Source organism: Syngnathoides biaculeatus, chromosome 13 (assembly GCF_019802595.1).
Source record: "Syngnathoides biaculeatus isolate LvHL_M chromosome 13, ASM1980259v1, whole genome shotgun sequence".
NCBI lineage: Eukaryota > Metazoa > Chordata > Actinopteri > Syngnathiformes > Syngnathidae > Syngnathoides > Syngnathoides biaculeatus.
The window spans coordinates 23028314-23054690 of NC_084652.1; the positions used below are offsets into that span (position 1 = coordinate 23028314).

Below are 26377 nucleotides of genomic sequence, written 5' to 3' on the forward strand. Positions count from 1 at the left end.
TGGGCACAAGCCTTGGGTTCGCAATAAGACTAGCCATCATGATGCCTCCCTTCTCTACTGAGTACTATCGTGGACTACTGCAGAGGTTGTCAGTTCTGGAATTGAAAATCTCCCAACTTGTGATTATTGATGTTAATGGATATTCGGGGGATGAAATCATTCTACCGATGTCTCAATATGGTGACCAGAAGTTTGCTAGCAGACAGCCGCTTAGCTCAACAATGAGGACAGATGTGGACTGCGGAAACAATAATAGATCCTCCAGGGGTTCTCCCTGGAATTTATTAGGCGCAAAGACCAAAGATATTGAACATCTTAAAAGGAGGAGACAACAAAACCTGCAAACTACTGAGGAATCTGGCTGACCTGCATTGCAAGCTGCCTCAACCCCAGAGTGAGCGGCCATGGATAGTCGTTACAGCTAAGAGCAAGAAAAATAATGTGATTCAATGGAAAACATTGATATCAGACTTAAAAATACCCACTTTTACAAGACCCTGGCCAAGGATGCTCATTCCCACCACCAGTTAAAGGTATGAGATTAAATAATAAAAAAACCCAAACATTAATAATAATGGAGCCGTCAAGGATGTGAAATGCTTTTGCAGTGAGAACACCAAAGTACTGTGTTTTACTAACGACATGGGGTGTTATATCTCTCAGAAAATCCTGGTGATCACTGACCAGAACCCAACTGCGAAATCGGTCATGATACACACAGCGGCCCTGGACGTTCTCAAGCAGCAATTAGAAGTACTGAAGCGAGATTTCATTGATCTCCTAACAAAAATGCAAAGTTTGGATGCTGAGGTTTTAATAAGTGGACCTCTCCCACTTGTACGATCTGGAGATGAACGTTTCTCGAGGCTCCGTAACTTGAATAGGTGGTTAAGCAAAGTGCGCACTCCACTATCCATCAGTTTCATTGACAATTTCTGCATTTTTTGGGAGCATAAAAATCTTTACAAAGCAGATGGTTTCTGTCTAAATAGACCAGTGGTTATGTTATTGGCTGCCAACATTTTCTACTTTCATTCACCCTGTAAAGAAAACGTTTACAAAAATCAAGGACAAAAGGATCCAGTTGTTCCCAAACAATTGGAGGAACAAGAGCTAAGGCGAGACAAGGTGCACACAGATTCATTTGCATCATCCAAACCAGGGGTGTGAAACTCAAGTGGGCTAAAATTTTAAATTGAACAAAGCCGCGGGCCAAGGTTGAACAAATTAAACTTTAATATGGAACCAAACAAGGTTTGATTTAAGAATGAATATTGAACAAGCAAGGCTTACATAACTTAAAAGTACAGACATGCAAAATTGAGTTCCTTATAATAGTACTAATAATAAAAATAGTAGTCATAATAATAATAATAATAAAAACATATCAATGGCGTATTAAATAAAATGTAATTAAAAAATGATTGCCTCCTTAATTTTTACAGCCTTCTGAGATAAATGTCAAAATTAGCTTCTTACATTGGAATTTTAATTTGAAAAAAAAAAAAAAAAAAACATAACTACGAATAAATCAACCATTCAGGCCTGGGAGTAGCAAGAAAAAGTGCATAGAAAATGTATTTACTGCTCATTTTGCGACACACTGATCTTCTCTGATGTGCCTGACATCTTTTCTTGGGTGCCAGTTCATCAATGTCGGGGTTCAGGGTTTGAGCTGAGGAAACCTTCATTATCGAACAAAGGTGTTCGTCAGTCAGACGTCTCCTGTGAGACGTTTTCGTCGTCTTCATTGAGGAGAAAGGTTGTTCACCTAAGTGCTACCAAACATGGAGACCAATTGAGCAACTTCGGTCCAGAGCTGAGGTATCTTATCAAGGATGAATCCTGTCGCTCCTGTCAAAACCAAGATCATCTTGAGGGTACCAAAAACACAGTGGAGGAGCACAGTGATGGTCAAAAGCTCAAAATTAAAGTGTAGATAAGCAGAACACAAGTGGAGAAAAACTAAACTCCAAATTGACTATGACCTTTGTAATTAGTCCCAAGCATTAGTCAGGGCTAGACAGATACACTTTTTCCGAAATCATCAGTAAGAACTTCAACAATACGCACTCTGTTTTCTATGATTGACAAGCAAGACCCCCCCACCCCGCCAAATCAGATAGCTCCAAAACTCGTAACAGCCAATAAATGCAATGAGTTTGTCTGTTATTTGAGTGAAAAAATACAATCCATCCGGTCAAATGTCACCACAAATCACCAAAATGATAAAATGATCCTACATTCTACATCTGAAGCCACCCAGGGAAAACTCCATTGACTTTTCAGAATTTGATTCAGTTGACCAAACCACTGTAGATAAAACGTTTCAGCGATTAAAACCATCAGCGAGCTGCCTTGATTCAATACATTCTGACTTTTTCAAAACTATTGTGAAGTCAGTTAGAGCTGATTTGAATAAAATTATTAATTGCTCACTTCAGTCTGGTAAGTTTCCTGTAGTTCTTAAAGTAGGTGCTGTTAAGTACCTTCAAAAAACAGCACTGGATCCTTCCATCTTAGCACGCTATAGACCCATCTTGAATCTCCCTATTATAGCCAAGATTGCTAAGAAAATGTTTAATCAACTCAGCAATGTCTTGAATTTAAATGGACTTTTTGACAAATCAGGTTTCCGAACTCATCACAGTACAGAATCTGTTCTAATCAAAGTGCTAATTGATATAAGATTGAATACTGACTCAGGAAAGGTGTTAATTTTGGTTGTTTTTTTTTTTTAGCTCAGTGTGGCTTGTGATACAGTTGATCATAATATATCATAACATATAGCAGAACAGGTTGGAAACATGGGTAGGACTAAATGCAACAGTCATGTCTTGGGGGAGCCTGACCGCGAGCCGCCTCTTGCTCATGTCTCGGTGGAGCCGGACTGCCAGCTGCTTCTTGCTCATGTCTCAGTGGAGCCTGTCCCCCAATCACCTCTTGCTCATGTCTAGGTGGAGCCCGATCCCCAGCCACCTCTTGCTTATGCCTCGGTAGAGCCTGAGCCCCAGGTGTCTCTTGCTCTTGCCTTGGCAGCGCTTGACCCCGAGTCGCCTCTCGCCCATGCCTCTGTGGCACTAGACCCCGAGGTGTCACTTGCCCATGCCTCTCCGGCGCTTGACCCCGTGCTACCTCTCACCCATGCCTCGGCAGTGCTTGACCCTGAGGCGCCTCTCACCTACGCCTCAGTGGCCCTCAACCTGCAGCAGCACGAGTCGCTGGGTCCCAACAACGCCTTGGCACTGCACGACCAGCAGCAGCCGCCGTCACTCGACCATGCCACGGCGGTGCTTGACCAGCAGCAGCAGCCGACGCTGCCTGTTGAGCATGCCTCGGCTGTTGTCAACCAGCAGCAGCAGCCCCGTGTCACTCCTGCCTCGATGGTGCTTCGTCCACAGCTGAAACGTGCTCCTATTTGGTTCCTGCATTGCCAATGAGACCATCATCGTGGATATCGTCCAGAGTGGCCCCGTAGGGACCCTGGTCCTTGGCATCCCAGCCAACCTCCTGAACTACTCAGCAAAGCTCCTCTCTTTGGGTGGCCTGAACGGCCGCCAGACACACTGGAGTGGGGATTTAATTTGATTGATACTGCCCTGGAGTATATAATGGTGATACTAGTTAGTTGGAGGCATTACACTTTCCCCCACGTGCTTTTATGTACTTCTACATATCCCCTTTGTCAGATTGTCAAGCAATGAGCAGAGTGAGTGATGATGAGATCAGTGAGTCCAGAATTGATCTGGAAAATGATCACATCAAGGGCACCAGCCCTAGAATTTCCGACAGAGCTATATGTACAAACTGAGAATTTTATGAATAGATGAGTGGTTGTGTGTATGTGGTGCAATTTGAGACATTTAGTTCATGGTCTACCTCACCTCTTGCTCAGACGTTTGTGGGATGTGCTGAAGCTTCTCCATGACAGAATTACTCAAAATGATTTTCACCAGTAAATGCAATGTGAGGAGTCATGACCAAATGCTCAAGTTGACCTTATTCTTCTTAAGTTCAAGGCTTCCTTTAGAGAAAAAAAATCTCCCTCGTCCAATCCTCAAATGTTTAATAACAGCAGAATGCAATGTGTAAATCTAACCATATATCAACAGTCTAATTTTGCAAATCAAAAACTACGGTGATCCAAATGTGAATGATTTTGTTTAGGAAGCCAAAGTGGAGACTTTCAGAAGTGGTGAGCATGGTGTGCTCGTTCTTCTGCTAAATCTGTCACCATGTCTGGTAATCATGAAATTGTTTTGTTAAAACGCAATAATGCAGTGCCACGTAATGAATATGCATGTCTCTTTGGTACTTACTCTTCGATGGTTTGGAAAAGTGAAATTCTTTGCCTTGGCAGGTACTGTGCACTGCTGTATGTGTCCAAGTCAGTGTTTTTGGTTGTGTGGGCTTGTGTTTGTGTGTGTTTGTGGTGGGGGTTTAAGGTACTTTTGTTTTTCCAAATCTGAGTGTTGCCTCAGTAACTTGCTATGTTCTCTACATTTCCTGCTTTGATTCTAGCTTTTCATACAACTGTGGCAGTCAGCACACGCTTCTCCGTTATGCTGATGGGTGTCAGATCACTCTGCTTTCAACACTACAAACACCTGCAGATCAAGTGAGATGCAATGTAGGAGGCTCTAAGTAGCCTCTATAACAAGTAAGACACAATGTAAGCACTGAATCAGTGATTCTCAAAGTATGGTAATAGTACTACTTGTAGTACGCAGGCTCCCTAAAATGGTATGTGAAAGAAACATTGAATTAAACATTTAAACTGCATTATGTTAGAGGCTTAAAAATTATTAAAGAAAAAAAAATCATTCAGAACACATTGTAGAGGTTAATTGTATATGACTTAAATACAGTGCAATTTTGATAAAATGGACTCCTATATAACGGATATCATATAAAACAGTTGTCCCCAACCTGGGGCCAGGGGCCCTGGACTATTAATCATTTTGTACACATTATATATAAATAAGCACTTAAATGTGCAAAGCCTGTTGTAAAATCATTTAAAAAGTGGAACAACAAGACCAAATTAAAACTTTGAAGTTGCTTTGATTGTACAGACTGGAGTGTCTTTGAAAATTCAGTGCACAGCCTAGAGGAATAAACGGATATTGTTACTGAGTATGTCAGTTTCTGTGAGGAAATCCTTTCGTACTCTCAATAACAACAATTTGTGGTTTTCAGCCAGACTTAGGCAACTCCGCTTGGCTAAAGATTTCGCATATTGTAGTGGGGACAGGGGCCTCTACTAATGACTCCAAATCAGTTTGGTACGGTCTACAATCACTTACGAACTACAAGCAACGTTGACCCCCCGTAGAAAACAAGAGCGGGCTGGCCGACCACCTAAATAGCTTTTATTGCCGATTTGAAATAGACACTTCCACACTATGCACCCACCAAGCCGCATCACATTGCACTCCACCTTCCTCTCCACCATTTACCATCCATGAAGGGGACGATCTTCAAACAACAAAAGATCAACAAAGCACAGACCGTGTGTCCCCATCCTCCCTCAAAGTCTGTGCAGACCAACTTGCTCCTGTCTTTGCAAAAATTTTCAACAGGTCTCTATAACTGTGTGAAGTACCAGTATATATATGTATACTGGTCAGCAAAAAACCATCAATATCAGGTCTTAATGAGAACAGGCCTGTTGCCTTGACATCTGTGGTCATGAAGTCCTTTTAACGCGTTGTCCTGGACCATCTCAAGAGGGTCACAGGTCCCCAACTGGACCCATTGCAGTTTGCCTATCGAGCTAAGGTCTGCGGATGATGCAGTCAACATGGGTCTGCACTTCATCCTTGAACATCTTGACAGCAAGGGTATCTTTGCGAGGATCCTGTTCGTGGACTTCAGCTCTGCGTTTAACATCATTATCCCTGAACGCCTCTCCTCCAAACTTCTCCATCTCTGCATATCGCCTGCCATCTCCCGGTGGATCTGCAAATGGGTGGTGCTGCCTGCCAGGGGTATGGCCAAACCACTGCCCTGGATGGTACCGCTTCTGACAGCTGTCCCACAGCTGCTCTGCATCGGACGCCAATTAGACCAGGCATTTAAGCTTTGAATGTGTCATCTGCATTTCGTTCGTTGTGCTTGTGTATGTTGAACATTTCTTAATCGTACGTGAGTACGCAAACGTTTTGGTAGTGCTTCCCTTTGTTACAGAGATCCTGTGCCATCATAGTCTTATGTTTTTGTTCATGTTCCCAACTTTGCCTTGAAGTTATCGGACCTTGACTTTCATGTTTTTGGACCTTGCCTGTAGCCCTGTGTTTTTGTGCCTCTGCCTTCTCGAACAGCTGAGCTGTGTATGACCTCTGTTTGGAATAAAACCACTCTCAACATTATGCCTGAGCCTGGGAGTCCTGCGTTTGGATCCAGTCCCTTGCTGTGTGCTTATGAGATTTCTGGCCAATCTTGCATCTTCAGTTGACCTACCATGCATGTTTTTAGGATGTGGGAGGAAACCGGGTTGCCTGGAGACAACACACGTAGGCAGGGGGAGAGCATCCAAACTCCACACAGGCGGGATTAGGATTTGAACCCAAGTTCTGAGAACTGTGAGGCAGACCCGCTAACCTGGGGGTCTCAAACTGGCAGCCCGGGGACCATTTACGGCCCGCGAGACAATATTTTGTGGCCCGCACCTGAATATGAAAGTTTAATGTTCTTGCGGCCCTCTGGGTTCTATTTTTTTTTATTTTATTTTTTATTTTTTTTAATGAATGGAGCTAACAAACCAAGTGATCACGTGGGGTAAGTAGCTCATCGACCGGGCTTGATACAAGCAGAGAAACATGTTTCCAGCAAAATTGTTCATCTTATTTTGTGTTTTAAAAAAAACAAGAAATAGGTTTGAGAAAACTGCTTTTTTAAATTAATTTCTTTAATTTTAAATTGTGCGTGCATGTGCATCTGCGGCCCATGATTACCCAGATTACGCCTAGAGTTAAGTTAAGTTTGAGACCCCTGCTTTAACCAGTCCTGCACCATGTTGCATGAATATAATAATCCATTTAATGCAGCTTTCTCGAATATGTCTCATAGTGACAAGTTACCATACCATTTCCTTCATCGATCATCCATCCATTTTCTTTGCCGCTTATCCTCACAAGGGTCACGGGAGTGCCGGCGCCTATTGCAACTGTCAGCGGGAAGGAGGCAAGGTACACCCTGAACTGGTTGCCAGCCAATCACAGGGCACATAGAGACAAACAGCCACACTCACAATCACACCTAGGGGCAATTTAGAGTGCCTAATTAATATTGCATGTGTTTGGGTTGTGGAAGGAAACGAGAGTGGCTGGAAAAAAGCCACGCAGGCATGGGGAGAACAAGAAACTCCACATAGGCGGGATCGGGATGGAACCCTGGACCCCAAAACTGTTCACGATTTACAGCTGTGCCACGGTGCCACTATATTTCATTCAGTCAGATATTTTTTACTATGCATCAACACTTCTTTTTAAACACAAATGCATAACTTCCTGTTCAGATGGGTTTTAAAACTTTCATCAGGACAATGGGGAAAGAAATCAGGATGATGTATTTCAATAATATCAGTGATGTCAAGTTAATTTTGCATGCTTTGGTTCAGCAGCAAGATAAAGTTGTTGAGTGATCTTTCTCCCCATGGAATATTTAATCATCATTTAATCTAGCAGGAACTTTTTTTGCCACATCATTATGGAAATATTTTAATTGGAATTATTGCAGAAATATGTTCACAAGTAATGTATTTTATAGAATATAATAATAGAATTACGTACCCTGCGAGTCACTGGCAACTAGTCCAGGGTGTAATCTAGTTTGAGAGGGAGGCTGTTTTCTTGGATGGTTAGGGCCTCCGCGACCTTTACCCTACCCCTTATTTGTACGCCACTGCATGTACATTTTGTTAGACTCCCAAATTTAATACATTTCAGTGTTTCTCCAAATTATATTGCTCTACACTCAATTATAACATGACCACGTTTGTTGTCCAAGCCGCTTATTGTCACATGTGACGCAGAAGCACCGGACCCCATCCCAGGTAACATTGGGCGAAAGGCAGACTACACCCTGAACTGGTCATCAGTCAGTGGCAGGACCAACACTGTCACTAAGTGGGAATTGATCCCACGCTGCCCTCACCAAAGTCAGGTCATGATGGTTTGGTGTCTCCACCATCATGACCTCATTATCACAGTTTGAAAAATAAGAACAGCACGTGAAGTATGAGATTACATGTACATGAGAATTTAAAACATTTTTTCAATACTTTGTTGATCCACTTTTGGCAGCACTTAGAGCCTAGTTTGTTGGAATATGAATTGAATATGAATATGAATGAATACGAATTGAATATGCTAAAAGCTTGGCGGACCTATATTTGGACAGTTTTGCCCGTTTTTCTTTTTTGCAGTGCAACTCAAGCTCTACCAGGTTGTAAGGGGAGCATTTTTGCACAGTCATTTAAAGTATTTCTCCAGAGAATCAATTGGATTCAAGTCTGGGCTGTGATTAAGGCACTCAAGGCCATTCACAGAGTTGTCGTGAAGCCACATCTTTGATACCTTGACTGTGTTTTTGGTCAAAAGTGCTCTGGGAGCAAGTTTTCATCCAGGACGTCTCTGTACATTCCTGTATTTTTGTTTATCTCAATCCTGACTGTTCTCAAAATTCATGCAGCTGCAAAACATCTCCACTAGAATATGATTCTGCCGTGGACAGATGATGACTGCTTGTTTTCCTCCTTGAAACTTTCTCTTAACAGACCAGGTATTATTATTATTATTTTATATATAAAAGTGAACACTTTATAGAAGGTCTTCACCATTCCTACTTGAGAATTCAGACAGATGTCTGTCTGTTTCTCAAGGGTTTATGTCATGGATGCCTGCAATTGAGGGATAATTCCCTGTTTACCGTGCAGTGAAGAAATTAGTGGACACTGAATCTGATTCTGGCTTTCCTTGGTTGATCCAGTTTCTTTTATTGTTTGTGAGCAACATAGCCACACAAAGCTGGACTTAGGATGAGACAGCAATAAAATCAGCCAGGTGGAGCATGCACTTGCATTCTGAACATAGAAGTAAAAACGTCTGCTCAGATCCCATCTATGTTGGACTATCAGTCTTCAAAAGTTTCCAAAAACACAGTGTCCCCCTGTTATTATATAATAATAAAAATCTCCGAATAATAGATGCAGTCTTAAAACACACTGGTTATACTCTAGTTTCAGCAGTCCCGCAAAGAATGCTGGGAGGTGGTAAATACTGTTCATTGTCATTATTTTATTTGTTAGTTATGCCATTCTGTGTGCTGTGATGTGATTGGTGTAGAACATAATCAGTAATGACCTGCCTACACAGGGAGAGTGTGGGGCAATATCAGCTTCTTTTGCTTGCAGACGTGAAATGGAGTTGTTCCTCACTGCATCACGAGCTTCATCATATTGTAGCTTATTAAAACGCTAAAACACTTACTGGCATGTATTTATTTCTGTATTTTTAAGTGTACTTTGTTGGACAAGTCACACAACATTTGCAAATGTTGGAACTTAGTGTGCATATAAGGTGCACCACATTGTAAGAGGCTATGTCTAATGTGGCGCCTCGTCTGTTTAGAAGACTATTTAATACCTTTATGATCATGAAAAAACATGAAAATATGGTAAATAAAAAATAAAACTTTGAGACCAAATTCCACATTGATGCAGGGTCGCGAATGGGGAACTGCAAATGGGCAAGTGCACACTGTACCAGGGACTGCACACATGACATTACTCAATAGAAATAATGAGAATTATAACTGAAAAATACTGTTAAAAATATCACTATTTATCAGTAAATGTATAATCACCTTTCAAGTTCAACTGTACATACTGTTAAATATTCCCTTTCCTGTATTGTCATGATAATTGGTATTCCGTCATGCTATGTGAATCATCTTGTTACCCGCCAATGCTATTGGCAATGTTATGCTAATAATGCATTGCAAAATGCAAAGATGAGCAAGTTACAGAGGCTACATTCAGGGTATGACTTGATGCGCTCATATGCAGGTTGTGCCAACTGAGGTCAGCTTGCTTTCACACATACTATAGTTTTAGAACAACCTCTTGGGGATATGGTCTTCACCAGAGTTTATAATGTTTCTATGTATTTTAAAATAAGGGTTTCTTTGAAACATTTATGCAATATATGGTACTGATAGATAATGTTAGAATATACATAGATTTAATGTGGAAAAGCTGCCAAAGTTAGGAAATGTGATTTATACTGTTCAATTCCACAGGTTGGCTCTAAATGTAAAATCTAAATGATTACTTCTGTGCCAAAGTACACTAAACACAGCCCAAAGCACTGATATATAAAAAAATGGACTCACAACTCAATTGTAACAAGGAAGAGTAGAGATAGAAACCAGTGGCATTATTATGAGGAGGGGGGGAAATTATCACTCAGGTTGCCCACACATCAGGAATACTGTAAGTGGACTGCAACTAATATGCTCCTATTAATTGTCTGCTTGTCTCCACATCATCTGAGCCACACAGATTTGTCTTTCTGGCATAATGTAATGTTAAAAATAAAACACAAACGTTTTAGTGGCTACTGTCACATAATTTATGTGGCTGCATCCATCCTTCAAATGCACATCAAAATAATCATTTGGATGTCTTAAAATGAAAGAGCACTGACCAAACGTATATACTGTATACACATGGGCGCACACACACGCAGACACTTGCACACGCACTTGTTGTATTATGGCAGCAGACCTTAGTGAAAAATCCAACCTTTTTCATACTGCATTTGCTGTTGCCATCAATTTCAAAGACACTACCCTTGTTGTCAATCTGTCTCCAGGGGAGACTGCACTTTTCATTTTGAGCAATTTGAAGCGTCTAAGCCTCTCTTGACACCACTACTCCTATGATATTAGTGTGTGTGTGTGTGTGTGTGTGTGTGTGTCTTAATGCATAACAGTGCTTTTGTACTTCGCTTTGTTTACACATGGCCCACCAAGTGGCAGGACACAGGACAGTGGAAAGATGATGGTGACCTGGTACAGGGTTGGCATTATTTGGTACCGTTTGCCAAAAGTACCCTGGTGTCTTTTTCCTCTGCTTTGCATCAAAAGTAGGTCGCAACTTGGGATATATTGGCTAGAGTTATGAAGGAAAGCCCAGTTAACTTATAATAAAAAGAATGGATGATACAAGTACAAACCCAATTGCGATGAAGTTGGTGCATGTTAAACATAAAAACAGAATACAGTACAATGATTTGCAAATCACATTCAATCTATATTTAATTGAATACACTACAAAGACAAGATGTTTAATGTTCAGAGGGAAATAATCATTCATTTTGAATTTTATGGCCGTAACACATTCTGGGAAAGGTGGCAAAAAAGACTGAGTAAGTTGAGGCATGCTCCTCAAACACCTGTTGGGATCATTCCACAGGTGAACGGACTAATTGGCAACAGGTGGGTGTCATGAATGGGTATAAAAGAAGCTACCCCGAATTGCTTCAGAAGCCAAGATGTGAAAAAGTGAGTGAGAAAATAGTCAGAGTTTAAGGACAATGTTCCTCACTGTAAATATTAAATGAATATAGGGATTTCATCATCTATGATCCATAATATATGCAAAAGGTTCAGAGAATCTGGAGAAATCAATGCATGTAAGCGACAAGAATGAAAACCGGCATCGAGTGCCCGTGACCATCGATCCCTCAGGTGGCACTGCATCAAAAACCAACATCAAATCAAAATCAAATCATAAGCCTTAAATGTCTTTATATGCTGTGCATACAACAAAATGAGTGCTTCTCCACAAGCTGCAAGGTGAAATAAAATAGAATAAAAATCAAAGAGTATCTTGTATAAAAAACAATAGATCAATGTATAAAAGATATCACCACATGTGTTAGGAACACTTAAGAAAACCAATGTCAGTAATACAATTCGGCACTATATATGTAAGTGCAACTTAAAACTCTATTATGCAAACTAAATGTCACAAGAAAGCAGCAAGGGGTAGGACCCTAAATGGAGGACTCCGAGGCAGGGACATGATTTTCGAGGGTAGTTTAATTATGGCAGAGATCATATACCGAGCAATCCAAAACGGCAGAAGCACCAAAGGACGTAGCAAAAAGGCAAAGTCCAAATATCCAGAAACTAGGTCCGATAAGTACGAGGCACAACTTGAAACATGAACAAGACTTGACTAGTGGCACTGAAACACCGTAACAAGGGAGATACTCTCACAAGAATCTTGCATACTCACACACAATGCTGCAGTGTCAACCACAACGAACTGGCAAATGACAATGAAAAACACAAGGCTTACATGCCTGGCCTAATTAGTGTCAATAAGGCGCAGGTGAGGAGCTGCTGCTGGAGCTCTGCGCAGGACAGAACAGTGGCCTGGCCACGCCCCTGACACTAAAAGCCTTTTGTCAAGAACACCCAGAAACGCCGCCATCTTTTCTGGGCCCAAGATCATCTAGGACGGACTGATGAAAAATGGAAATGTTTTTTGTGGTCCGATAAGTCAAAATTTCTAATTATTTTGGGAAATTGTGAAAGTTTTCTCATCCTCACCAAAGAGCAAAAGAACCATGGACACAAAGTTAAAAAAAAACAACATCTGTGGTGGTATGGGGTGAGTTTTTATTTTTTTTTATTAGTGCCAACAGCATGAGTAACTTACACATTTGTGAAGCGACCTTTACTGCTGAAAGGTAGATACCGGTTTTGGTGAAAAGTGCTGCCATCGAGGCAACATCTTTTTGATGGATGCCCTGCTTACTGTATTTCAACAAGATAATTCCAAACCACATTCTGCATGGGTTACAACAGCATGTCTTTGGCCATAAAAGGGTGCAGGTACTAGACTGCCCTGCCTGCAGTCCAGACCAATCTCCCAATAATTAAAAATTATGAAGCATACAATACAAAAACAGAGACCACAGACTGTTAAACAGCTAAAGTTGTACATCAAGCAAATGTGAAATAATTCCACCTATAAAACTTAAAGAATCCATCTCCTCAGCTCCTGAACATTTATTTAAAGTTGTAAAATGAAAAGGTGATGTAGCACAGTGGTAAACATGACCCTGTTCAAGATTTTTTGGAATGTGTTGCAGCCATGAAATTCTAAGTTGACAATTCTTTGCTAAAAATGACCCATTCTATCAGTTTGAACATTAATCTGTTTGTAATATACTCAATTAAATATAGGTTTAACACGATTTGCAAATCATTGTAATTTGTTTTTATTTTTCACATGATGTCCCAACTTTATAGGAATTTCAGTTGTATCTGTGGTTATGCTATACATTATTTTAAAGATGTGTATAGTTATAAAGCTAATATAAAGAAATAAACAATTCTACTGCAACTACTCCATCCATCACTATGTCTTCTTGACCATGATACAGCATTTGTCTCTGTTCCACAGCACGGGACAGTGAGACAGAGCGTTAATATTTTTCTCCAATTTTCCTCCATTTTATCAATGTCATTTAATGTACAACCCTGCCAAAATATTTGCTGTTATAACTCTAAAATCACTCTGCCACCACCTCTCTTATTGGATGATCCCTCTGTCATCGCAGGGAACAACACCTGACTTTTTAATTGAGGCAGCACATTCACAATGAATGGGTTGGTGCAGTGTGTAAGCTCTTTGGTGTGTTTACAAGCCTTTATTGCTATACACCATTAGAGACCCCGTAGCTCAGTGGTTAGAGCACTGGTTTGGTAAACCAGGGGTTGTAGGTTCTTATCCCACTGGGGCCTCCACTCCCTGAGAAGGGTTGCGTCAGAAGGGCATCCGGCGTAAAAATTGTGCCAAACATATATGTGTGTTCATCTGAGATGACACGCTGACGACCCCGAAAGGGACAAGCCAAAAGAAGAACAACATTGCTATACACCATTATACAAAGCCCAGACGTGGGTTTGGAAGAGTCTCTGCATTTGACCGTGACGCATCTTTAATATAATGTTCATGACATCTGCCTAGCAGAGAAGCAACACAGACACATGCATGCATGGTACGGGACAGGGGCTTGGTCCACAAAAAGAGATCTATTATCCAGGGTTGTTTTGAGCTATTCTTTTTGCTTTGTGATATGTGATGCTTGTGTGTAAAGTGTCGGGAGACACAGCAGGAATAAATAGGGCTTCGTTCGTGTAGTGAGGGCTTTTGGCATTCCATTTAAAATGGCAATTTCCTTCTGGCACAAGGTCTTTCCCTACCTATTTTCTTACATCCTTTGCATTCAGCTTTTAAGTACACTCATGTCTGTAGTGGCAGAAATTGGACAATCTTTTGTCATGCTGTGTTGTTCAAGGAGTTGACGGTGACAGGTGGCGTGCACAGGATTTGCTCAGGCTGAAGTCTGGCCAAGCACTAAAAAGGAAGGCTTCACAAACCTCTTACCCTGCAGCACCCTACATGTCATTCTCTATCCCTATACCGGGCAGTTGCTATTGATGGATTTCCAACAGAGATCTAAAATTCACAGAGCATGCTTTGGGGGCAGACATGTCACAAGATTTTACAGTGTCTTTCTCAGACTACCAAGTAGCTGCAAGCAATGGTGTCATGTCTTTCTCACATACAGTACGATGGCTTCAGATCCATTTTGTGGCTGAACTATGAAATGTGCAGTCTCAACAAATGCAAAGTGTAATATTTTCAATGGCAATATTACGCTGCTATAATGCGGTTGCAATAAGTTTTTTAACAAATCACATTTTTTCTCACTAAATATAATTCCAAAGCTGCAATTGACAGGAATATTTCACTAGATGTTGAGAACAACCCAAGTGAGCCTGACGTCCTTGTTACTGTTGCTCCCGTTGACGGCCTGCCTGATCCCCGACACTGGACTGAATAAATACGTTTCCCAAACTGCCTCTACATCTCCCGAGTTGTGCATTTGAGTCCAACCCCGTTTTCTGGTCATGACAAGGAGCAATTTAGAGTGTCCAATTAATGCATGTTTTGAGGATGTGGGGGGAAAATGGAGTGCCTGGAAAAAACATGCAAACTCCACACAAGTGAGACTGTGATTTGATCCCCGGTCCTCAGAACTGTGAGGCCAACGCTCTATAGCAGCACCACCGTGCCGCCCATTTCAACAGGATAATGATCCAAAACATACTGGCATGGGAACTCAGTTGGTTTTAAAGAAACAATAAAGCTGTTAGATTGGCCCAACTAAAAAACTGGCCCAAAAAATCTATGGAAGGAACTTAAACTCAAGTCCATAAAAGACGCCTACAAAACATTCAATATTTGAAGACTACTTGTGTGGAGGAATGGGCCAAAATCACACCAGAGCAATGCATGTAACTGCTCCATACAGGAGACGTCTTTTGTACAAAGTATTAAATCAATACTAATACTCTCCCCTGTATGATTTCACATTTTTATACACAACCTATTTTCTGACAGTTTCTTTTTTCTTTGTGTGTGTAAAGATCACTTCCTGGAGCTGGAGAAATTTTGATATCAACAGCACACTTGTAAATATATTTATGGAGAAAAATTATCTGATAAATATTTCTGCAACTGTGTGCTTAATACAACGGCTGAAATCCTGTATTAAGTTCATGAAAGAGGTCTGAATTCCTTTTTTGGGAAATAATACTGTATTCACTGGTCTATTTTATATCAAAGTCAGGATCATCCCATGACCCTTTGTGAAGATATGGAGCTCAGAAAATGGATGGAAGAAGGGATGTCAGGATCGACTGCCTTTTTTGAGAATAAATTACATTTTATAAAAGTTGCATTCCTTAAAGAAGTGTTAGAGTCAGATACTTGATCCATTTATCTATTCTAAGGAACCCCAAATTACAAACGCGTCAAAGTTCGAACTATTGCATTTAAATTCACGAACTGAATAAAAAGATTGCTCGATGGTCTAACCTTATCACAGTTTACATTGTGGACTGGTGGATCACCATCAGCTACCCCAACGTCGCAGTTGAACACTACTTTTCTTTGTTTATTTAGTTATTGTGTACATTTTCTGTATTTTTTGCCTTTATTTTCACATTTTTCTAGCTCAGTACGAGTTCATGAAAAGCCTGATTGGAAGGAGGGACTCAGCGTGCACTTATAAAAGATGATTTTTAAGGTGAGTACAGTAATCCCTCATTTATCGTGGGGTTAGGTTAGAGACCACCCAGCAATAGAAAATCCATGAAGTAGCATGCTTCTGCTGACATAATTCCGATTTTTTTTTCATCCCATGACAGGACATTCCATGCTTCATGTAAAAATGTTAACATTGTTTAATGTCACACAACTACAAGTTATCATCACCAGAAAGGTCGACATCCATAATTATATCCCCTTCCTCATCTGAAAATATCACAATAAAAGCCTTCATTTAAAGTCTTATTTCATGGATATTGAACATTTTCCACCCCATAAGATGCTCATAGTACAGAAAATACTCAACAGTGCTTTACGTCATAGAACTCACCCGTCACCGCAATTTATATGGACATCTCTAACTTCACCATTTGAAAATTCTACAAAATACCCAATATTTAAAATTTTCTATCTTCTATGTCTGTCATGATCCTGGATTCCAGCCAGGGCTGGGCGTGGCCGTCTAATCGGAAGGGTCACACCTGCGCCTCATGACCTCCGATTAGACCCAGTACATATAGGACCCGGGGGACGACAGAGACTCTGCTAGATCGTTGCCTCTCATGCCTCGTTCCCGCACTAACCCTACCCTAACCCTAACCCTAACCTAACCCTGTCCGGAGAGACAGGGGTATTCAAGTTGCGCCGGTTCGGCTAACAGAACCTAGTACCGCCCTGGACCTGACCGCAGTGCCCTCCTGCTACCATGACCTACGGGAGGTCTTCTCTGAATCTAAAGCAAAGTCTCTGCCGCCACATCGGTCATACGACTGCGCGATTGAACTCCTGCCAGGCACCTCTCCTCCCAGAGGGAAACTGTTCTCTTTAACCGGACCAGAGCATCAAGCCATGAGGGACTACATCGAGGACTCGCTGGCAGCCGGACTCATTCGCCCCTCATCCTCACCAGCTGGTGTGGGGTTTTTTTTTTGTCAAGAAGAAGGACTCCACGCTGCGACCCTGCATCGACTACCGAGGACTGAACGACATCACAGTCAAGAACAGGTACCCTTTGCCGCTTATCTCTACAGCATTCGAACTCCTCCAGGGAGCCCGGATCTTCACCAAGCTCGACTTGCGCAGCGCTTACCATCTGGTGCGGATTCGGGAAGGGGATGAGTGGAAGACTGCGTTCAACACCCCCACAGGGCACTATGAGTATCTGGTGATGCCCTTTGGACTGACAAACGCTCCGGCCGTCTTTCAGAACTTCATTAACGACGTGCTCCGGGAGTTCCTGAACAGATCTGTCTTTGTTTACCTGGATGACATTCTCATCTTTTCAGCAGACCTAGCCTCTCACATTCAACAAGTCCGAGAGGTGCTCTGGCGTCTGCAGCAGCACCAATTATACGTGAATATGGATAAGTGTGAGTTCCATCAGGCATCCGTGTCCTTCCTGGGCTTCGTCCTGGCTGAGGGAGAGATACGGATGGATCCCGGGAAGGTCGACGCGGTGCTGCGGTGGCCTACCCCCACCAATAGGAGGGACGTGCAGAGGTTCTTGGGATTTGCCAATTTCTATAGGAAATTCATAAGGAACTTCAGTTCCGTGGCCGCTCCTCTGCATTCGCTCACTTCGCCAAATACCACCTTCGACTGGTCCGGGACCTGCCAGGAGGCCTTCGGCAGGCTCAAGGCAAGTTTCACTACTGCGCCCGTTCTCATTATTCCGGATCCCGATAACCAGTTTGTGGTGGAGGTGGATGCATCGAATTCAGGAATCGGAGCAGTCTTGTCGCAGAGGAGTCCCAGGGATGGAAGGATCCACCCGTGCGCGTTCCTGTCTAGAAAGTTGACCCCGGCAGAGAGGAAGTACGACGTGGGAGATAGGGAACTGCTGGCGGTCAAGAGCGCGTTGGAGGAGTGGCGGCACTGCCTGGAGGGCTCGCAAGTACCGTTCGTTGTCTTCACGGACCATAAGAACCTTGAATACCTGAAGTCTGCGAAGAGGTTGAACGCCCGTCAGGCCAGGTGGGCCCTATTTTTCACCCGCTTCCACTTTAAGGTGTGTTTCCGCCCAGGCTCCAAAAACGGCAAGCCGGATGCACTCTCGCGGATCCACGAGGGAGGGCGCACGGATTCAGACGCCGCTACTATCCTGCCAGCGGGGTGCTTCGTGGCCGGTTTCACCTGGGCGATTGAGTCGCGGGTGAAGGAGGCTCTGGGAGAGACACCGTCACCCGCGGATTGTCCGTCGGGCCGCCTGTTCGTCATCCCATCTCTGCGGGGAGACGTCATCAACTGGGCCCATACCAACAAGACGGTCTGCCACCCGGGTATGGCGAAGACACGTTCAGTGGTCGAACAAAGGTTCTGGTGGCCTAACCTCAGCAAGGACGTAAGGGAGTTCGTCAACGCCTGCCCGGTGTGTGCTGCCATTAAGACTTCCCGCCTACGGCCTGTTGGTGAGTTGCAACCCCTGTCCATCCCCTTTCGTCCGTGGTCACACATCGCGCTGGACTTCGTCACCGGCCTGCCGCCTTCTCAAGGGAACACAGTGGTGCTGTCCATAGTGGACCGTTTTTCCAAGATGGTCCACTTCGTGCCGCTGCCGAAGATCCCGTCGGCCAAGCAGACAGCCCAGTTGGTATTAGTCGAGGTCATCCGTTACCACGGCCTACCCCAGGACATCGTTTCGGACAGGGGTCCGCACTTCAGCGCCCGTTTCTGGAAGGAGTTCTGCAACCTCATCGGCGCTTCAGCAAGTCGGACATCGGGTCATCACCCAGAGTCTAACGGCCAGACTGAGAGGATTAACCAGGAATTAGAGACCGGTCTTCGATGTCTGGCATCCAGGGACCAGAGCACGTGGAGCCAGCACATCAAGTGGGTGGAGTATGCCCACAATTCTCTACCCTCCGCTTCAACAGGTATGGCTCCACTCCATGTCGTGCATGGGTATCCTCCGTCCCTGTTTCCTCCACTGGTCACAGAATCCACAGTTCCGTCGGCCCTGGCCGTGGTACGACTCTGCAAACGGACCTGGGAAGCAGCTCGGAGGACACTGCTGCGCATGAGCAGTGCCTACAAGGCCGCAGCAGACCGCAAGAGGAGGGCCGCACCAGAGCTCAGAGTGGGACAGCGAGTGTGGCTCTCCACCAAAGATCTCCCGCTGCGGACGGAATCCCGCAAACTTGCTCCCAGGTTCGTTGGCCCGTTCCCTGTTTCCAAGGTTATTAACCCGGTCGCCGTCTCGTTGAAACTGCCCAGGTCGATGAGGGTGCACCCTACGTTCCACGTCAGCAGACTTCGCCCGAATCGCACGTCGTCGCTGGCTCCTCCGCTCAAGTCCCCCCCGCATGGTCGATGGTGGGTTGGTGTACACCGTGCGCCGGTTGCTGTCTTCCCGCCGCAGAGGGAGGGGGGTCCAGTACCTGGTGGACTGTGAGGGATATGGCCCGGAGGAGCGCTCTTGGATCCCCTCCCGCTTCGTCGTGGACCGCTCCCTCATCAGGGACTTTCACGCGGCTCACCCTGATGCGCCTGGGCCGTCCAGAGCCGGCCGTTGAGGGGGGGGGTACTGTCATGATCCTGGATTCCAGCCAGGGCTGGGCGTGGCCGTCTAATCGGAAGGGTCACACCTGCGCCTCATGACCTCCGATTAGACCCAGTACATATAGGACCCGGGGGACGACAGAGACTCTGCTAGATCGTTGCCTCTCATGCCTCGTTCCCGCACTACCGTACTCCTGACGTCTACCTCCCGTGAACCGACCAACGCCTGTCTCCCGACCTACCCCGTAAGCCTGCCGTTACTGAGCTTGCTGCTTGTTTGGACTGACTCCCTGGTAACCGACATTGGAACGAATAAAGGCTTATTCCGCACTGCTTACCTCTCACCTGAGTCGTGCATTTGGGTCCACCCCTGAGTCTCGTCCGTGACAATGTCAGTATTGTGGGCTACGTGGTGCTGATGGTACAGTAAGTGTGCACCCTGTAACTGGAAGGTTGCTGCTTCATATTGCCACGAGAGTGAATGTCATTATTGTCCCTTGGGAAGACCCTCAACCCACATTGGCCATGTATGGATCTATTTGGATGTTTGGTAGTGGTTGTACGGGCTGAAGGCACAGAATGGCAAGCACACTTTCGCAGGTGTGGCAACACATATAGCTTACCAACACTAGGGTGTGAATGAATAATATGTGCACTTGTAAAGAGTCTTTGAATATCAGGAAAAGTGTCATTGGACAGACAATGTCGTTGGACAGTTTTTTGGGGAAAAAATATGTATGCGTGTAAAATTATGGAATGTGTCACAATTTGTTTTTAGGATAAGAAAAGTTTATTTCAGCCACCCAAAAATGCCACTCAAAACCCAGTAGTGTGGTAAAGTATGTGTAATATGAATATGTAAACAAAATCCAGAATGCATTGAATCTGCCATAGGGGAACCACAATATAATAAGGCAACACTGTGGTTCAGCATTACAAAGCTTGATCGGAAGTACAGTACACTATGGAAAAAAACAAGTCCACAATTAACAATATTGTGGAAAAAAAAGGATGTTGTTTTTGCTACTTACATGGCCGAAGTGGAAAAGCTGTTGCTCATTAAGATAAACAAGACGAGAAGATATTGTAAGCCCAGAACTCAAAGTAAAGGGGACTTTATTTTTTATTCTTCACCTGGTTGTTAATGTTAAGAGGTATTACTCTTTAATTCTAAACCCCCTGACAAGAACCCAAGTTCGTGAATCAAGGTTCTGTCTGCCCCATCTGACCATGCATCCATCTATTCAGAACCCATGCTAGAACAAATATCAGATATAGAAAGAAATTATGACGCACAATTGACCATCCACCTATAACCTAGACTAGAACAAATACAGATACAAAAAAAACCTGTCTGAAGCATGATCATTCAGACCAAACCCAATAATCAAACAGTTTCATTTGTGATGAGAGAGCTACTGGCGCTACACCAAAGCTGCAGTGTGAACACACACATCCAAACTCTCACACAAACCCTCGAGATATAAAACAACAAATAGACATATAATCAGTCAGCGATCAGGGGGGAAATAGTGTGAGCAATGGTGTTGGGAACACCCAGAACACAAAATATAATATTCGTTTTCTTGCCTGGAGAGTGTGTGGTCAAGAGCCTTTTTTATTCTCCAAAACACTGTGTAAAACTGAGTCCCCTTCTTTGATGTCTTTATGATGTAGCAAAGGGCAGAGGTTGTGAAAGGTCATGTAGTTTGTCTAGTTTCTAATGAGAGGATTGGGATTCAAAGTTAAAAGCATTATGGAGGTCAACATTCATTCTGGGTAGACGGTGCTACCATTCTTTCTTTATTGCTAATCAAACATATGTGTGTGTGTGTTGCATGGTAAGTACATGTTAATCCCCCCTTCAATTTAAGTGCTCAAAAGCGTGTAATTAAAGAGTGTGTTTTCATCATCAGCCTATTGTTTGCATGCATTCACTCTCGAGAATCACAATTATCTGGGAAAATTTGAGTTTTTTTTCTTCCCACAAGAATCTCTCACAAGAATAATAAGTCATTAATGTACCCTGTATTTAATTTTTTTGTAGCGGGAGCTTTTTGAAACAGTTCTTTGGAATATTGTAGAACATTTTTATCTTCACATAGAAAATTCAGAACCTGAAAAACTAACCGTAAGTGCCAATTTCATGCCCTTACCCCCAGTCAATGTTAAGAAACAATAACTGGCATTCGGAGCTCATTTGCTTGATCAAACCTTTTACAAATGTCACGGTGCCACGTTTGCCTGTTCTCAATCAATTTTGAAATCAAAGCGTTACTTACCATGGAGTATTGATGATTGTGTTTGTTATGGATGAGTCTGCACTGTTTATAGGAAATAAGATCAAATGTTTTTTTTTAATCTCCCCACTCGTAGGAAAAACAACTTAAATTATATGATTACAGGACATTATCGAACACTTCTTTTCCTTTCGGCTTGTCCCATGAGGGGTCGCCACAGCGTCATCTTTTTCCATCTTAACATATCTCCTGCACCTTCCTCTCTAACCCCAACTCCCCTCATGTCTTCCCTCACAACAAGTCTTCCTCTTGCTCTTTTGCCCGGCAGCTCCATCCTCAGCTCCCTTCTTCCAATACACTCACTCTCTCGCCTCTGGACATGTCCAAACCATCGAAGTCTGCTCTGTCGAACCTTCTCCAAAACATCCAACTTTAGCTGTCCTTCAAATGAGCTCATGTCTAATCCTATCCTCACTCCAACCGAGAACCTCAAAATCTTTATTTCTGCAACCTCCAGTTCTGCTACCTGTCGTCTCTACAGTGCCATCGTTTCTAATCCGTACATCCTGGCCGGCCTTACCATTGTTTTATAAACGTTGCCCTTCATCCGAGGAGAGATCTTAACACAATGCATGCATATAAAATGTGATTCAAAAATAACTTTCCATGTATTGAAATTAACGTGCGTTTAATGTCGGAACATGACTTACATTTCGTATAACTATGAACAGCAACATTACCACTGACATTAGTGCGAAAACACCATAAACGCTCCTTTTGCAGTGCATCACAAACAATCCAAGATGATGATGCAGGTTGCCATGGCAGTGACATAAATGTCTTACCCGATATGTGAATGCGCGGCACGCTGGGTCAGCTGGTAAAGAGTTGGCCTCACAGTTCTCAGGACCCGGGTTCGATCCTGGCCCTGCCTGAGTGGAATTTGCATGTTCTCCCCGTGCATGCGTGCGTTTCCTCCCACATCCCAAAAACACACAACATTAATTGGACACTCAAAATTGCCCCTCGGTGTGATTGTGAGTGTGGCTGTTTGTCTCTATGTGCCCTGCGATTGGCTGGCAACCAGTTCAGGGTGTACCCTGCCTCCTTCCCGTTGCAACTAGGATAGGCTCCAGCACTCCCCGCGACCCTCGTGAGGATAAGCGGCAAAGAAAATAGATGTATGGGTATGTGAGTGTACTATCAACATTATGATGTTCTTTTTTTAATTAGCACAAATTGCACAAATTGTTAAATCCAGGCAGCCCGGTGACAACCAGTTAGCACATCTGGCTCACAGTTCTGAGGACCTGGTTCAAATCCGGCCCCGCCTGTGTGGAATTTGCATGTTCTCCTCATACATAATGTGGGTTTTCTCTGGGGGACATCGGTTTCCTCCCACACCCCAAAACTTGTGTGGTAAGTTAATTGAAGACTAAATTCCCGGTAGGTCTGACTGAGTGTGAGTGATTATCTGCTTACATGTGCTTGGCCAGCCAGTACCTAACAACTCCCTCGGGAGTCCCATGGGCCAAAAATGCCCGATAGGACCCCTTCTTCAACTAGAAAGCATCCCTTATTGTTGGTGTCCACCAACATGTTCGCGGGTTGCTGCCACGATAGGCACCAACCTTGTTACGGCCACAGCTCCAGTCAGCCACCTCAGCAATGGAGGCGCAAAACATCGTCCACTCGGACTCAAATGTCCCCCACCTCCCCAAGGACGTGAGCAAAGTTCTTTCGGAGTGGGAGTTGAAATTCCTTCTGACAGGAGAATCTGGCAGCGTTCCCAGCAGACCCTCACAATAGGTTTGGGCCTGCCACGTCAGACCGGCATCTTCCCCACCATTGCAGCCAATTCAACAACAGGTGGGGATCAGTTGACAGCTCCGCCCCTCTTTTCACATGAGTGTCCAAGACATGCGGTCGCAAGTCCGATGACACAACCACAAAGTCGATAATCGAACTGTGCCCTGGTGCCAGGTGGGCCTTATGCCTGAACATGGTGTCCGTTATGGACAATCTGTGATGAGCACAGAAGTCCAGTAACTGAACACCACTTGGTTTCTGATCGGGGTGGGGGGGTTCTTCCCAAACATGCCCTTCCAGATCTCACTGTCAATCATAATCATAGTAGCAACTTTGTAATACTATTACACTTTTATCAAATTACACATCATAAAAATAGGCCAGTTCAATAGCAGAAATAATACTACTCTTATACATTTCTGTTTAATTTTCCTTGACTTTTAAAAAAAACACTACGGTAGAAAGAGATCCCACCACTTCTGCTAAATAACTAAACTCAATAGACAAAATACTTATTGTATTTTCTAATTCATGATATATATATATATATATATATATATATATATATATATATATATATATATATAAATATAAAATAAAAAATATTTACAATGTCGTTTTGCATCCACAGGAATGTTGTTGGGCAGAAAATTCTCTCAGAACAATGAGAAGTTCCTTAGAGCCATTTATGAATTTCAAGAATTAAAAAATGTCTCTGCAAAGACTAACTTGAAATCTAATGTGCTCTACAGTTGATAAATGTTGTGCTTTAGTCAGAATAGTCCAAAAATGTATACATATTCATCAAAAGTTAAAATCTTCAGAAAAAAAAAAAGATCTTTGAGTGCACTCCATGTAACGTTAGGGTTTGGAGTAGGGTCAGTGTGGTAGGATACAGTCTTCCATCTATAGCCTGCTACGATAGCAGATTGCCCATGAGACAGTGAGTCAGTGAGGCAGAACAGACATATGAACTACTGCAGCGGAAAGTAAAGGGTCATCCTGGTCAAGCATAACACAGAATACCTTCTGTGTATGGATTGTGCTCAATGCAACGCTTCAGGTCAGTGGATTGTGGTAAGGAGGTGGTAACGACTGTGTATGTGCCTTTTGGTCAGTTTAGGATTGTAGAAAAAAAAAAAATGTCCCTTCAGTGGACTTTGGGTTCATGGAAGTTGTTATGACTGTCTATGAATATAAAATGAATAAAGGTGAGGGGTTTGTTTTCTTGTGGGTGTGTGCTAGACTGTTACACAACCATACCTTTTAGATGGATCTTATTTTCTGGACTGTGCACCAACACTGAGCTAACTGAATCCAAGCTGTCATAGTTACTGCAGCCGAGAGGACCCGTCCTTGTTTCAGTTACCTAGGAAACAGGAAGAAATGATCTATTTACCACAAAAATATTCACTAGATGTGATCACTTAAATCATATATGCATGGTACTATTTTAAAAGCATGTTTGCATAGGACATTAAAAATGGGTTTGGTTTCTACTAGAAACTCTTGGAACCTTACAAACCATGTATACCACATTATGACATCGGGCCATTATCTGAACCGCTTATCCTCACAAGGTTAGCTGGAGTACTCGAGCCCATCCCAGCCATCTTCGGGCAAGAGGCAATGTACCCCCTGACTGGTTGCCAGCCAATCAAAGGGCACATTATTGCATTGTACCAGACTCACTCTCACCACAGCTCCCCCTGACAATGTCCAACAGTCTGTGGAAACTGTCGAGACCTGATGTGTGTTCTCCCGTGTGAAATGCACTAAATCTTCATTGCCTATTGTAAACAGCTTCATCTGCTGTTGCTATTATCTCCTGTTTGGTGAATCAATTTGTTGACTGATGTTTTACCAGTGACAAGTAAGAAAAAGACATTTAGCAATTTTACAATGTATTATTTTAACAAATGGTCAGGAGCCATAATATTTAATCATCCACAGCCGCAACAGCCTGTCACCACCACCTCCTCAGGCTTTTCACCAACACGATTAGCACTAGTGTGGAATAGCATTACATTCCTCAATAAGGAGTCGGTAAAAGTCAGCCAAAGTGGTTCGGTTGATCATTATCAACATGGACTGCATGCCCACACTGATCACACAGGCGTTCATTTGAATTGAGGTCTTTGTTCTTGGCAGTCCATTTCCTTCCTTATGCTTTATGCCTAAATATATGCTGCCAAAAACCACTGTTATCTTGAGGATGAACTCTAGTCCTAAACTGTAGAGTGGTTAAAAGGCTGCCCAATGCAAAGGTGTGGTCAAATGCATTCAGTGGGTTGAGATATTTAACCCTTTATCTTCTCTTCTCCACTTTCATTACGTTGTTGGTTTAAAATCAACTATGTAGAGTATTTACCCAACTCCGCACATTATATAGTCCATCCAGAAAATATACATTGTGTGATGTCCCAGGCTTAGTCCAAATGTGATTCAATATGTACCATAGTAAGTATTCATACCCTTTACAATAAAGTTTAAAAGTTACCTCAGATGCTCCCTCTTTCCACTGACCCATCCTGATTTTTTTTAGTTTCCACAGATTAGTCGGAGTACATCTTTGGTCAATGTAGTGTATTGGAAACGAACTTGCCATTCAATAATATATAGTTCTAGCACA

General features: G+C 43.1%; 1 protein-coding gene and 1 long non-coding RNA gene across 6 annotated transcripts in view; one reads left to right on the forward strand and one right to left on the reverse strand.

Annotated features, from left to right (window-relative positions):
• The window catches only part of brinp2 (bone morphogenetic protein/retinoic acid inducible neural-specific 2), a 254817-nt gene that overhangs the window by 60701 nt on the left and 167739 nt on the right, over positions 1 to 26377 (reverse strand). For all 5 annotated transcript variants that reach the window (XM_061838207.1, XM_061838209.1, XM_061838205.1 and 2 more), the window contains one exon: positions 25009 to 25114. In XM_061838207.1, the coding sequence (XP_061694191.1) occupies positions 25009 to 25114 (106 nt within the window). The remainder of the gene's footprint in view (positions 1 to 25008; positions 25115 to 26377) is intronic.
• On the forward strand, positions 12495 to 16428 carry LOC133510388 (uncharacterized). The gene is made up of 3 exons (XR_009797597.1): positions 12495 to 12685; positions 16106 to 16178; positions 16300 to 16428. It is a non-coding gene; the product is annotated as an uncharacterized LOC133510388 (long non-coding RNA).